The 14,647-nt window shown below is 41.6% G+C and overlaps 1 protein-coding gene across 2 annotated transcripts; it reads right to left on the bottom strand.

Moving 5' to 3' along the window:
* Positions 1-12,112: 12,112 nt before the first annotated feature.
* LOC115774691 (transcription factor MYB120-like) lies at positions 12,113-14,647 on the bottom strand. Of its 2 annotated transcripts, none has more exons than XM_030722061.1 (2): positions 14,465-14,647; positions 12,113-13,236 (listed from the first exon to the last, which is right to left on the bottom strand). In XM_030722061.1, the coding sequence occupies exons 1-2, from the start codon at positions 14,505-14,507 to the stop codon at positions 12,830-12,832; spliced, it is 450 nt and encodes a 149-aa protein (XP_030577921.1). In that variant the 5' UTR covers positions 14,508-14,647; the 3' UTR covers positions 12,113-12,829. The 2 variants fall into 2 exon arrangements, with proteins under 2 accessions (XP_030577921.1, XP_030577922.1); XM_030722062.1 differs by lacking the exon at positions 14,465-14,647 and adding an exon at positions 13,979-14,123.

Genomic DNA, 14,647 nt, shown 5'->3' with positions numbered 1-14,647 from the left:
CCTTACACACTCAAACATATGCACCCACTGTACAAGCAATTCAGAGGATAATCATCTACACGCTCTGTGGTCTTGTGTACCAGTTCAGAGATTTTGGCAGAGGATTTGTGAAGATCTATCCACATGGTTTAGCTGTCATATCCCAACTTCCCCCAGACTATGCATCTTAGGTGATGTCAGTGAATTAATTATGGAGTTAAATATATCACACATAGTTCTTACTGCCTTGTGCATCGCTAAGAAGATGATCCTCATGAACTGGAAGACAAAAAATAAACTATGTATTACTCAGTACAGAAATTTATTAGTAGATCATGTTAGTTTAGAGAGAATGTCTGCTTCTTCTAAAAACAAATTGGAGGAATTTGACTCTCTTTGGTTCCCACTGCTCAGCTCCATTACTTAGTGGGGGTGGTGGGCTGCGGGCTCTGCTCCTGATGTGCTTTGTGGGGGGGTGGGGGGGACTCCGGGGGCCTGGGTAGCTGGTAGCCTCCTGGGGCTGGGGTCCTGGGGCGACCTTCTGGTGATGTCTGTGTGCCTGTCCTGGTTGATGGTGGTGGGGGCTTGGATGGTGCTGCCTTCGGTCCTGGGGTGTGGGCGGGGTGCTTGGGGGGGTGGTGCCGGCCCTCGGTCGGTTGGCTGGTCTTCCCTGTATGGCTTGGGGGCTGGGGTCTGGGGCCCCGGCACTGGGGCCGCGCCGGCTCCCGGTGGGCCCCCCCTGGCGCGGGGGGGGCCTCTGCTGTCCCGGCCGCGCCGCCGGGTGGGGTGGGTTGGCCTGACGTCGGGATGTCCGGTCTACGCTTTTGGGGCCCTGGGGTGCCTGCATTGCAGGGGGGTGGGGTGGGGGATGGGGCCGCGGTGGGGTGGTTGGGGGGGACTGGGCACTGCATTTCCATGCCCAGGCCAGTATGTCCTGTCGCCTGTTTGTGTCTATTGTTGAGTGAATGGGCATCTAGGAGGAGCGGGCCGCCCTCTGCGGTGGGGGCGAGGGCGCCAACCTCGGGTGCTGCAGTGCTCCGGGATGCTGTCACCGCGGCCCCGGGCTCACCTCCCCCTGCCCTGTGCTGGGGTGTGGGAGGTCGGGGTGCCTATTGAGCCAGCGGCCAGCTGGCTCTCTTCTTCCAGGATTTTTCCTGGTCATATGCCCCCCCCCCCTCCCCCTCCCCATACACAAACACACACACACACACACACAGAATACACATCACTCACAGATGTAGGATGGAGAGGCCACGTGGAGAGCTGCACCACCACTTGCCTCTCCGTTTTAATTGCACTTTAGTCATTATAACTCACAACACATACACACTTACACCCTGATACACATAGGACCTTTGGGGCAGGCATGTTACTCAGAGGTTGATGAGATGGGCCGCTGAGGTGGCCCCACTCGGATCCTCGTCACTGTCTGTCTCCAAATTTTATTTGCACTTTAGACATGGAGGGTTTTGGGGGGGCAGTGTGGGCAAGCGCTGACGACCAACAGTTGGCGCTTGTGGCATAACTGTCCCCTCAATTTTAACTGCACCCTATACACCTCATTCACTCACAAACATTAACACATAGACCTACAAGTTGGGAGGAGGAGGGGTGGATGGGTCATCTTACACCCCGATTTCTTGCGTCTCGCCCGGGGTAGGGGTCGGGTGGTTCCTTGGGGACCGGGCTGGTGGCGTCCTGGGGTCGCTGTTGGCCCTGGGGTGGTTTCCACTTGCCCCGCCTTCAGAGGGTGGGTAGCTATGGATGAATGTGTGTCTTTGTGTATTTGTCACCGTCTCCGTGAGTATGGGTGGGTGAGTGAATGTGTATGTATGGCATATCTGTGTGTGGGTAAGTATGTATGGGCATGTATGAGTATCTGTGTATAAATGTGTACACGGGTGTCTGGGTGTGTTTGTATGTATGGCTGGACCTGGGTCTGGGCCTTGTGCCTTGCCTCCTGGCCGCTCCTTGCTGGTTGCCTCCTCCCCCCTACCCCCCTGGGATGGGGGTGCCTCGGGGTTCCTGGGTGGGGCTGGGTGGTCTGGCGTGGGTACTGGCCTGCCCCCCTTGGGGTGCGGTGCGGGGCTGCGTTGGCTTCTTCGGCGTGGGGGGGGGCTCTGTGGAGGGTCGGGCGGTCCTTGGGTGCCGTGGGCCCGGGAGCCCTGCCGCCGGCCAGTGCAGGGGGCTGGCCGCTGGGGGGGGGCTGGCTTCTCATCGCCTTGGGTTCCCTGGAGCCCTCGCTCCTCGACTGGGGGGGCTCCGTCTGAGACCACCCTCTCCCGTCTGCTGGGGTAGGTGTGCGGTTGTCTTTGGACTGAGTGGCCGGGGGTCTTCCGGGCCCTTGGTGGGCTGCTGGTGGCCGGGGGTTCTGGGGGCTTTCCGTACCTGCCTCTGGCTTCTGATGGGTGGAGCTGCAGCGTTTTGCCCTCATTGGTAAGTACGTTCCATGACACAGACACAAACATGACACAGACACAAACGCCCACTCAATCACAACTCAACAAAATTGTTGGTGTGCGTAACATGCTTTGTTAGTTTTGTTTTTCACACACAAATTTATTTTTGCAAGTATTGATAGTATTTTTTTTATATGTTAAAGTGATGAAGTATCTGATTAATAGACTTGTGCTCTTTCCCCTTTTTTTTTTGCTCCCTTTCTCTCTCCCTTTTTCTTCTCTTTATTTTCCTCTTCTTCAGCCTGTCAGCTCTGGCTGTTACATAGTATGTGGAAAAATAACTCAGATAAATAAAATAAAGGGTTAAAACAACAACAAGAAGAGCCTATTGAGAACCTATAGAGCTCATCTTGAAATAGCAAATATGTTTGGCACAACAACGCATTCAGATCACAGTTCTGCTTGCAAGATCTACCAGACATGACAGGCTAAAAAAAAAAAAAAAAAAAAAAAAAAAAAAAACACCTCATATTAACTGTCAACCACAGTGGTTGTTATTACAGCTACAGGACCTCGACACCTTGCAATCACTGAGTCGACTCTGAACACCTCTGTGTACTGGAGTATTCTAGAGTCAAATGTGAGGCCATCTGTCCGACAGCTGAAGCTTTGCCAAAACTAGGTCATGCAACAGGACAATGAGCCCAAGCACAGCAGCAAATCTATACACAGAATGGATGAAAAAAAAATCAAGGTGTTGCAATGGCCCAGTTAAAGTCCGGCAACCTGACTGAAATGCTGTTGCGGGACCTTAACAGAGCTGTGCATAAACAAGTACCTGCAAACCTCAATAAACTGAAGTGACACCGTAAAGAGGAGTAGGCCAAAATTCCTCCACAACAATGTGAGAGACTGATAAAGTCATAGAGAATTTACACACTATTGCTTCAAGCTATTGCTGTTTAAGGTGGTTCCACAGCTATTGGCTTGTGGGGTGTACTTAGCTTTCACAGAATGCATCTGCATTTTGGCTTGGTCTTTGTTAGATAAATAATGACATCATATGTTATATGTTGGTGCTCTTTACTAAATTTCATGACCTGGCAAGTACTGGATAATGTTTCATTATGTCCTGACATGTAAAACCTTAAAACCAGAAGGTGTACTTTTTTTTTTTTTTCACCATGACTGCATCTCTTTGTCCTTGTATTTTTAGCCTTTCTTGAAATTGGGTGGAATTTGAATGTTCAAACAAACAGATCATAATGCAGCAAGAAAATGTCACAGAATATGTTTCATCTAACTTATAGTTGTTTGTGGTCTATAATCTGATGTGAATATGATTATTTTATATACTACAACAGACAAATGATAACCAGGACAAATCAGAAAGTAATTTGTCTTTTTATTTAATTGCTACGCTGATAAAAAATGAAGTAAATCTAACATAACTGAATCTGTGAAATCAACAATAAAAAATCAAGTTAGTATCTTTACACAAATATACATAGTAATGAGGTCAAAAACATTTGTTCAAGATACAAGACATTGTAAGTTTTTTTCAGAAAATAAATTGTTCAAGTAATAGGAGCCAATCTTTTTAAGTTCATCCACACAACAAAAAATAATCTTCTTATCTTTACTGCGTTTCATCTGCGTTGTTCACATGACGTTACACAACTTCCGTTTGGCCTCGATGCTGGGGATCTTTACTTCCTGTGGATGGAGTTTACACAGTCTAATACATTTGCCACAAATACGGTTTTAGGATATACTATGACATGCACACAACACGTTCAAAACTGGACAAAGGCTACAAATTCTTCATTGAACGTCATGGAGGTATGTGTTTTTGTCTTTTTCTACCTATTAATTAATATGCTAGGATAGCATTAGTCAATTTGTTAGCTAGCTAACATTACGTGACCTTTCTGCTTTGCAAATAGAACGTCTTTAGGCTCTAATCTTGATTAGGTCCTTATATTATAGACCAGTGTTGCAACATTTTATATATATATATATATATATATATATATATATATGAGCCCCCAGCTATTTAAAGATGGTAATGCATTTCTAAGATAAACATAAGAGTGAATAGTAGGTATTGCTTTCCATATATGCCTTGTATATTATCTTTGCCAATTTATGATAAAATTTTACTATTAAAATTTTCAACAGCTTAAACTAACTATTAAAAGAGTTATTTTGCATTACAAACATGTACAGGGAGGTGATTAGTGTGACTGTCATAGTATGAAAGGTCACATGACATAATGAAATCTATGTTGAAATTAACATATCTCACTTTGCAGGTCCTCTTCCATACCCTCACATCATGGCCAGCAGGGAGAAACACGTCCACTACCAGGGATATGCAAGTTGCTGCATGGACTTGAAGGGGATGAGGAGTTTATCCTCTCAATGAGACAGAGGCTCGATCATTTCTGTCATGACATCTACATGGATGTCTTCTTAAGTTGTAAACCCTGAGGAATGTAGGTTAATATTGAAATGCAATTGATATGCCTTTCGTAAATACATTTTCTCTGCCAATGCAAAATTGACTTAAATTGTGTATGTACTTCACACACACACACATATAGTTTTTTTCCTTTTTTTTTAAACAATCATTGCTCCATGTACAGTGTTTAATAGAATTATTAAATGTTTGCAATAAACTGCCACAGACCTTGTTTCTGCTCACAGTTGTTTTTGAGCCTGATTGGTTGTATTTTATGTTTCCTCTGTTCTATCCGTGGAAGCCACTTTAATCTCAGTGCTTTTATTTAGCTTGTATTTTGTATAATAGCTTGAGCTAGCTACTTGATTCATGGAAGTCGTGTTGAAGCCAGGGAGCAGAACTGAACACATGAGTCAACAGTTCTTTACTCTTTTGCCTGTTTTACATGTCAAATGTTTCTAGAAGATTCAAATGATTCATTCTCCTTTGATAGGAGAAAGTTTGGGGAAAAAGCATCTTTTTTTTTTTTATACGTGCTGTTTTGATTTGCTGTAGTATGTGTTTCTAATCTGATACAGAAAAAAGATCCTGATGGCTTGTAAGCCTTTCCTCCTTTTGTTTGTTACCCCTCTTTTTGCTTTCATACTACACATCTTTGTCAATTGGTCTGGCACTTCTAGGGGAGACAAAATTTCAGTTTTTTTGGTATGTTCACATGATATTTGCATATTCAAAATAAAACAAGTGGCTCAAAAAAGTGATAATTTCTGACATGAGAAATGCTTTTTTTCCCCCAATATCACTCCTTTGCTTATGAAGTTTTTGTCATTATCAGGCATGCAATTCAGATAAGATTGAATACATGTTCAATATGAAATGCTACTTTAAAATAAAAACTCTCATTTTGTTAGGAATAGTAAAATAGTGAATAGAATCTGTATTTGTGCTCAATCTGTTATAAATTCAATAAATTTCACTTTCAGAAATAATTTTAGATATCTAAAAAAAAAATATATGAATACAAATGAAATTAGCTGTAGCTCAGGAGGTAGAGCAGGTCACCTACTGATCTGAAGGTCAGTGGTTCGATTCCTGGCGGCTCTGGGCTGCATGCTAAAGTATCCTTGGGCAAGATACTGAACCCCAAGTTGCTCTCCGACGCAAGCATTGGAGTGTGAATGTCATGGAAGTGCTTGTGTGAATTGGTAAATGTAAACGTGTTGTATAAGTGCTCAGACAGAGTAGAAAAGTGCAGCTAGTCCATTTACCAAACAGTTTTGCTTTACATGTACCTGCAAAAATCAAGTTAATTCTACTTAAGGAAAATCATTAAATACATTTAACAAAATTAAGTAACTTATACAAAGGGTTTTTTTTGTTTGATCTACATAATGAAATGAAGTTGCTTTTACTTGCTAATTTAATTTACAACATTGAAAAAGTTGAGTGATTTATACAAAGTTGATTTTTGCTTAATCTACTTGACAAAATTAAGTTCACTTTACTTGGATTTTATATTTCATAAGTAAGTAAACACAGAACAGTCTTGCTTGATCAACATAAATAAATTATGCAAATAGTTGCCTTAATTTTATTATGTAGATAGGGAAGGATATTTTTATCAGTGTAAGGGCAAGAAATGAGGGTGTATATAATGTCTGTGGTATCATGGTTGATGTTTGTGTGAGGAAGATGTACCCAGAGAGGAATGACAACAATTTGTTCCTGTCATGAAAGTCAAATGCTGACAGGAACAGATGATTTGCATAAACAGAGTACAAGAGCAATAATTTGAGAAAGGATCAAAATAATCTAATCACTGCATAATATATTACCATTACAGCCCTGATAGCATTTAGATTGCAAACATTTATATAAGATGCAACAGGTGAAGTCATGTTTAATATACGTAGTATAAAATTTTGTTTCCTTAAAAGGGTTAAACGCATATCAGTGTGTAGCTTTTGCTTTCATCATCACTAGCACTAATAATATGGCCATCCTATTTGAAATATATACTTAATCTGAGAGCAAGACCAGCAGCAAGAGTAAAACTAACAAGGATAATAGACGTTAGCCTCAGAGTTCATAACTAATATTCAGGAACTGGAAGTTTTACAATTTGAAAGGGTAGGTTTGCAAAATGTAAATACCGGTATGTGTAAATCATCTTGTCCGACAAGCAAGAAACCTCAGAAGCTCCTTTTCATGCTTATGACGGGATTCTTGGTTCTTGACAAAATTGTTTTAAGTGTTTTTTTTTTTAAGCACACCTGTTGAAGCGCTAAGGGCACGCCACATCCGTGAGTTCTTTGCGTTGGATGTAGGATATCAGCTGGTACCATTCCTCAACAGATTTCAGTTATTCTGTATTCCTAAATCATCTACACGCACAGAATCAGACTAGCGTTACTCTTGGCTTTATCATGACGAGCTCTTAAACTCAACACTTCAGAAATCATGCTGTGAGATCCCTTCTAGAAGAAATGTGCTAATTAAAAGAGAGGAGCAGAGACAGAGCACAGCAGCAGTGAATTTGACCTCCATGAAACTGCTTCATGCATACTAGATCTATCAAAAAAGACAAGGAATACATCAAAGTTGCTAATAACATGTGTTTACAATGCTTGGTTTTGACACATTTGCCTGTTACCACCCTTTCTAATAGTGTCATGTGCTGCAGTTGGTTACCTTATATAATAATGGCTAAATAATTTACCCGTTTACACGACACCGGAGTGAAAAAGATGTGTTTCTGAAACAGGGTTCAGAGTGGAGCGTTTCAGAAACGCACCGGCCTGCGTTGTCGTGTAAACGGTTGAAAACGGGGTGATTTGAAAGCGGGTGACTCGCATATGCGCACTATGGTTGGCCACAGTTTTCCGCGCGTGTGCAAATTGATAAACAGTACTCGCGGATTCATGGGTGCTTCTTGTGCTTTTCTTGTGTTTTTACCGTTTTGTAATTCAGCGTTGTGTGCAGCAGTGATACAACCTCTTCATCAGTCCACACAAAACCTCTCACATTGTCCATTTTGTAAATAATGAACAATTTGGCGCTTTTGTCCCTCCACACATGCACGTCTTGGGTAAACAAGCTTTGCAAAGAAAATACCAACGCTAACTTGTGGCTTGGCATGGGAACGACATAATTTTCATCGTTTTACGCAGCGTCACCGTGTAAACGGAGATCGTTTCTGAAACGCTACCATGTAAACGAAAGGCTGAAAAGGCATCAAAATGGGGCCTATGAATATATTTGTTTTGAAAATGTGATCCTCTTCTCAACACTTTTATTTTATTAATTATAGCTGTATTGACACAATTTAATAGCATTCATGTGGTGAAAGCTTACATTATGCTGAAATTCCTGGTAATAGCTTGTGTCTACAGAGTCTTTCCAGGAAAGAACAATCACATACTTCACTTACTACATACTATATTGCCAAAAGTATTCACTCACCCATCCAAATCATTGAATTCAGTTGTTCCAATCACTTCCATGGCCACAGGTGTGTCAAACCAAGCACCTACAAACATTTGTTAAAGAATGGGCCACTCTCAGGAACTCCATTATTCCAACGTAAACTGTTTGTGGTATTGTAACAAAGTGGAGGTGATTGGGAAAGACAGCAACACAGCCACAACGTGGCATCCCATGTAAAAATCAGCAAATCAGTTGATATTGAGGCACGTAGTGCACAGAGGTCACCAACTTTCTGGAGAGTCAATTACTACAAACCTCCAAACTTCATGTGGCCTTCAGATTAGCTCAAGAACAGGGCGTGGAGAAATTCATGGAATGGGTTTTCATGGCCAAGCAGCTGCACCAAAGCCTTACTCCACTGCAAAGCATTGGATGCAGTGGTGTAAAGCATGCCGTCACTGCACTGTAGAGCTGTGGAGACATGTTCTCTGGAGTGATGAATCATACTTCTCCATCTGACAATCTAATAGATGAGTCTGGGTTTGGTGGTTGCCAGGAGAACAGTAGTTGTCTGACTGCATTGTGCCAAGTGTAAAGTTTGGTGGAGGCGGGATTATGGTCTGGGGCTGTTTTTCAGGAGTTGGACTCGGCCCCTTAGTTCCACTGAAAGGAACTCTTAATGCTTCAGCATACCAAGACATTTTGGACAATTTCATTCTCCCAACTTTGTGGGAACAGCTTGGGGATGGCCCCTTCCTGTTCCAACATGACTGCACACCAATGCAAAAAAAAAAAAAAAGGTCCATAAAGACATGGATGAAGGATTTTGGTGTGGAAGAACTTGACTGGTCTTCACAGAGTCCTGACCTCAACCTGACAGAACACCTGTAGGATGAATTAGATAGGAGAGTGCGAGCATCCAATATCTCTGACCTCACAAATGTGCTTCTGGAATAATGATTGCAAATTCCCATAAACACTCCTAAACCTTGTGGAAAGCCTTCCCAGAAGAGTTGAAGCATTAAAGCTGCAAAAGGTGGGCCAACATCATATTAAACCCTATGGATTAAGGGATGTCACTCAAGTTCATATGTGTGTGAAGGCAGACGAGCGAATACTTTCAGCAAAGTAGTGTAGAAAGTGATGCTTTTGATAGTACTGGAAGCATACTCGAGACTCTAATGACTCACCAATCTTTTCACACTGCACTGACTGAGTCACATTTTTGTCAATCTCTAGAGTACTACTGTGCAATATGTTTCTGCTTTACACATTACCCTAAGTGCCCCAAAAACATTTTGTAAGAAATTGATTTTGATAAAACAAAGTAAAAACTCCACCTTTACTTGCTGTTGTATACCTCAGCAGACCAGTGATGTTAAAGTTTACATCCAAGCCTGTCCAAGCTCATATAAAAAATGAAATGAAGTCTGAATTAGTTTAATAGAAGGATACCAAAGGTTGTGAAATATAGTCACAATCCTTTTTTCTGTGTTGAATTACTGAATTGTATAATGATCAGAAAAAAATGAAGTCATCTTTTGACCACATATGATATCATCATTACATAATTTTATCCTATTAGACATGTGTGTGAAATGTTGTCAAATTGTGACTAATAAACTAGAAAGCCTATCCTTGCCTATCCTAAATGAACTTTTGTTGCAAATTTTCCTGAAATGTTTAAGAACTATTGGATTTACATAAATGGGATGGACAGACTCCTAAATTTTAAATTTCATCTTTTTTTAAAATACAACATAAATATTAGAAATGTTCTAATATTGTGATTTTTCTCCATAGACTTTCTTGTAGTTGTTTTTAAGTGATCTTGAGCAATAATTCTAACATAAGTGATTACCTGAAAACCTGGCTTGTTCATTGGCATGATGTGTCCTTAGAAAATGGGAAGAAAATGTAGAGGACAAAAGAAGAATTTACATAGAAACAATCTACAGTAGATGAACAGTATCTGAACTTCATGTCCTCAAAAATGTGAAAAAAATCCACCAAAGACCTGACAAATGCACTTGGCCGCTGAGTTGATCCATCTACTGTTCACTGAAGCTTCATCAGAGATGGTCTCAGTGGAAGGATGGCTGTGAAGAAGCCATTCTTAAGGAAGGGAAACATGGTGAAAAGTCTGAGGTATGCCAAATTACACAAGAACTGGACTGAAAATCAGCAGTAACAGGTCTGATGTAGTGATGAATCATGGTGGAGGCTTTGTCATGGTTTGGAGCTGCATTTCAGCCAGTGGTGCTGGAGATCTTGTTAAAATTGATGGGACTATGAACACAGAAAAGTATTGTCAGATTTTGATCCACCATGCAATATCATTGTTTTCTTTCTTTATTACAGTGATCCCAAACACACTGCCAGTACAGTAAAATCATACCTGGATAGAAGAACACATATTGAGCAGGACTATATATGAAGTTAGCAGTCTGGGGAAAATGACTAATGATTCTCGTGGTGTTTTCCATGTGTAGAGAAAATTATGAAAAATGGTCTCTCACTGAAGAGTATAACTGAGGTAAATGCATCATTAAAGGTCTTAACATCACTGTAAAATCATGACTTCAGCTGCATCATGGGAGAAAAAAAAATGCCTTATACAATTTTGAGAACTTGCATTTGCAGACCAGACTGTTGGGAGATATTAAATGGATGGATCCGGAACAGGGACGTTAAAAGGGAGGGGAGACAGAGTGTGAGGAGAGGTTAATAGTGCGGAGAGGATTGAGATACAATAGGCTGGGCTAATGAGTCATGAGGCTGGCTTTACTGGTGCTGAGGCATTTCCGAGCCGCATGCCACTCTCTGTCATCGCAGGGGCACGCTCATTTGTGATGTGTTTGATTTTTTTTTTCCCTTTGTTGTTAGCTTTTTTGTACTTTTACTTGCCTGCTTGCCAGACTAGCAGTGAATAACACAAAGTAATTACAAAAAGGACAAAGATAAATGGAATAACGATTGATAATTAAATAAAACACACCCCTAAATGCACTGTTATAAATGTGACAATAGAACAGCTGACTTCAGGCTTTTTCATAAAAAGCTTTAATTAAGCTTACTTAAGTGCGCTGTTCATTTTTTCCCCTAAGAGAGCATATTTTTTTAGAAAAACAGTTTCTTGGATAGATTAGATATTCTCAATATATTTCAATGAGAACCATATTAAATTTACACATATTGTTCTATACTTTGCAGCTGTGGGAGAATTAAGCATGTGGGCCACAGACAGGACTAGACAGTGTCAAGTGACAGCCAAAGGCCAAAATTGTTTAAGTACATAATCAAATTTGACACTGTGTTCCCTGGAGGCCTCTTTGACATCATCTTTATTCTCCCAGATATTGAAAGATATAAATAATGCTGCGTTCAAACGTCACACTAAAATAACAGGTTTCCGCATGCTATCAGCTGTTGCATGGCCTCCCTCCCTCTTATACGCTCAAAATTGAAGACTCATCATCCATCTGTCTAAATGTTGTTCATCACTAGAGCACCATAGGGGCTGATATTGTTTTGTATCCAGTCGGTAAGTACTGCTTTGGCACAAATCCAGAGTAGATCTTTAGGGGCACCAGGGAGTGCTGTCCATCTCTGGCCTACAGCTCAGCAGCTGCCTGTCTCGACTGCCTGGCAGCTTAATAATGATGAATAAAATATCACCACACCCTTTAATTCTATATACCGCATAGGAATCATAAATGGCCTGCACATTTGAAGGAGAGAAAACCAAAGGATTAGATCGAGCTAGTTCAGTACTGATGTTTCCAGCGAGAAAGTTTACAATCTTAAAACAAAATACAAATCAGAAGCAATTACAGTTGTCATTTTTCATAATTTATTGTACATTGTCATTTCTTCAATTATCTTTATGCAAACTAATAAACAGTACAACATTTCCATTTATACAAAATATAAACTATAAGGGGGAACTGTAACATCAACCCTTCCCATATGGTTTCACATACAGTCATTTCCTGGGCCAAACCCTTGGATGAAGGGAGTAAAGGTGTCAATCAAACCCTCATCGTAAAAGACCACTGCTCTTTAAAAATCACATGGCAAAACTGACACATCCTGTGGCAACTTGTTTGCTACATACATTTCAATGACATTTCTAACAAAAAGACTGAAGAGACATTTTTTTGTTTGTTTGATTGCAAAACCAACTAAAGAGATCATCTGGCTCACACTCTTCTCAAACCTCCTACTGCATCTGCCAAACTTCACTTTAACAAACAAAACACATTCGGATATGAATTGCCAAGGTGGATCAGAAGCCACAAAAAGAACCGCTGTACACTCAAGTGGTCCGCATTTCAATCAAGACACGTGACATGAAAACCTGCAGCCCTGAGCATCTCCAAAATAAGTGATGGCATGACTAAGGAAATGCAAGCCAAAAGGGAAGCTAGATGCATCACTGTTCCTTTTGATTCCATGCAAGGGGCTGGAGGAAGGAGTTGGATTTGGTGGTGATCTCCAGCTGTAGGCTAACCCCCCCTTTGTTAAAAGAAATGTCTTGACTTACATATTTTAGCATTACTTAAGGAGGACGTGGAAGGTTGTAGAGCCCATCCATGTTAGTCTTGTGGTCTCTGAGAGAGGCTGGACTGCATGGGGTATTGGGATGGGAGGTGAGGTGAGGTGAGGTGGGGTGAGGTGAGGTGAGGAAAAGTGTTGAGGCAGAGAAGAGGGGGCTGTGGGCTCCGGGCTTCAACAGTAGCTCTGCAGGAGAGCGGCTGCCACGATGAAGGGGATCAGGAAAGAGAAGGTGCCTGTATGCAGTGAGACGCCCGCTCCAGTAGGCGAGGTGGAGTTGCTTGGACTGCCGAAGATGTCTGTGGCCGTGGTAGTGGTAGCATTGTAGGTGGAGTTCCCCCCTCCTGTCATGTCTGTGCTGTTTTTGTTGTTGTTGGTGGTGGTGGCTGCCATAGCAGTCCAGTGGACCACCTGTTGGAGGAAGAAGTAGAATAGGATGGAGGGTGAGGACTTAAATTTTTTCAGTAACTGTAAGCTTCTGTGAGGTCACTAAATGAATTAAAAAGAACAAGGAAAAAGACTTAATGAAACACACTGAGATTATGGTGAAATGAAATCATTAAAATTTAAGCCCGTGTTTGCATTTACTGCTCATCTGACCAAGGCAATACACTTTACTCTCAACCCCCCACCCCGCGTGTACAATATAGGAGAATTGGTTGGTGAGCAAAGAGAAAAGAGAGACCCAAGTTTCCGCGCGTGCGTGTCAGGTTTCGTTTGGCACACCGCATCAAAAAGAAACTTTAGATTCTTCGTCCACCTTTGCATAATGTAGACAGAGAGCAGCACCTGAATCATTAATCCACGCTGATCGAGAATTAAATTTCAAGTTTAAAAAAAACGAAAAGAAAGAAAGAAAGGCATGCAGTTTAATTAAAGACAAGCAACTAATTAGAAAGATGACTGACTCTGGTTAATTTCCCAAGAGATCTCCATGTCTAGCCGGCTGCAGTCCAGACTATCAACTACTTGATATCATATCTTTAAACATCGGTAAAGTCAAACTGTTACTGCGCTCTAATTTTTCCTCCCCAATAAGTAAAAAACGCAACCCCTCTAAGCCTTTGCGAAACACATTCCTACCACTGCCTGCTGATTAAAATCAATTTCATAGCTAAAATGTTGTTTAAATGTAACATAAAGATCATTTTACCTGTGTTGATAAACATATGGCGAGCAAAACCACTCCTAGCTGAACATTCGTCATTTTGCACATTATTTTCTTTTCTTTTCTTTTTTTCTTTTTTTTTGTTCCTTTTCTGTAACCCTGGCCAGATGGTTTACGCTGCCCACAGACGCTGCTTCTCTCTAGTGTGGAGGCTGCATCAGACGGAGCTTTTTATACCAGCTGCAGGTCTGTGACGTAAGGTTCCTAACGGTTACCGGACATGGTGGGAATAATGTTACAAAGTGTAAAATAATAACTTAAGTTGATTTGGCCGCAATTGTGCAATATTGACGTAATTTAGGTTAATTCTAAATACAGTATTAGGTTATTTTGCGGTGGAATTAGCGCGCATGCTCCATCCCGGTCCTGAGTTTGCCCACTTTCTTTTGCATGTGTAAAGACCTTGCTCAGCGGCGTGGCTCCTAATTCTCCACTTTCACCACCACAGGGGGCAAACTCTGTGAAACTTACTTGAATAAACCTTCACACTATTCCTATCCTCCTGTGTTGCCATGGTAACGGGCTGCCGATCGCATCAGTTTGGTTTGGGTTTTAGTTGAGATTTGATTACTGAGATGTCTGCTTTCAGATGAAGAATTCAGAATTGCATTGGCACGGAAAGTACGCAAATCCGACCAAAGAGCAGAAAAATGT

Source organism: Archocentrus centrarchus, chromosome 24 (assembly GCF_007364275.1).
Source record: "Archocentrus centrarchus isolate MPI-CPG fArcCen1 chromosome 24, fArcCen1, whole genome shotgun sequence".
Lineage (NCBI taxonomy): Eukaryota > Metazoa > Chordata > Actinopteri > Cichliformes > Cichlidae > Archocentrus > Archocentrus centrarchus.
The sequence above is the reverse complement of the archived record's forward strand: the minus strand, read 5'-3'. Positions and strand labels throughout refer to the sequence as shown.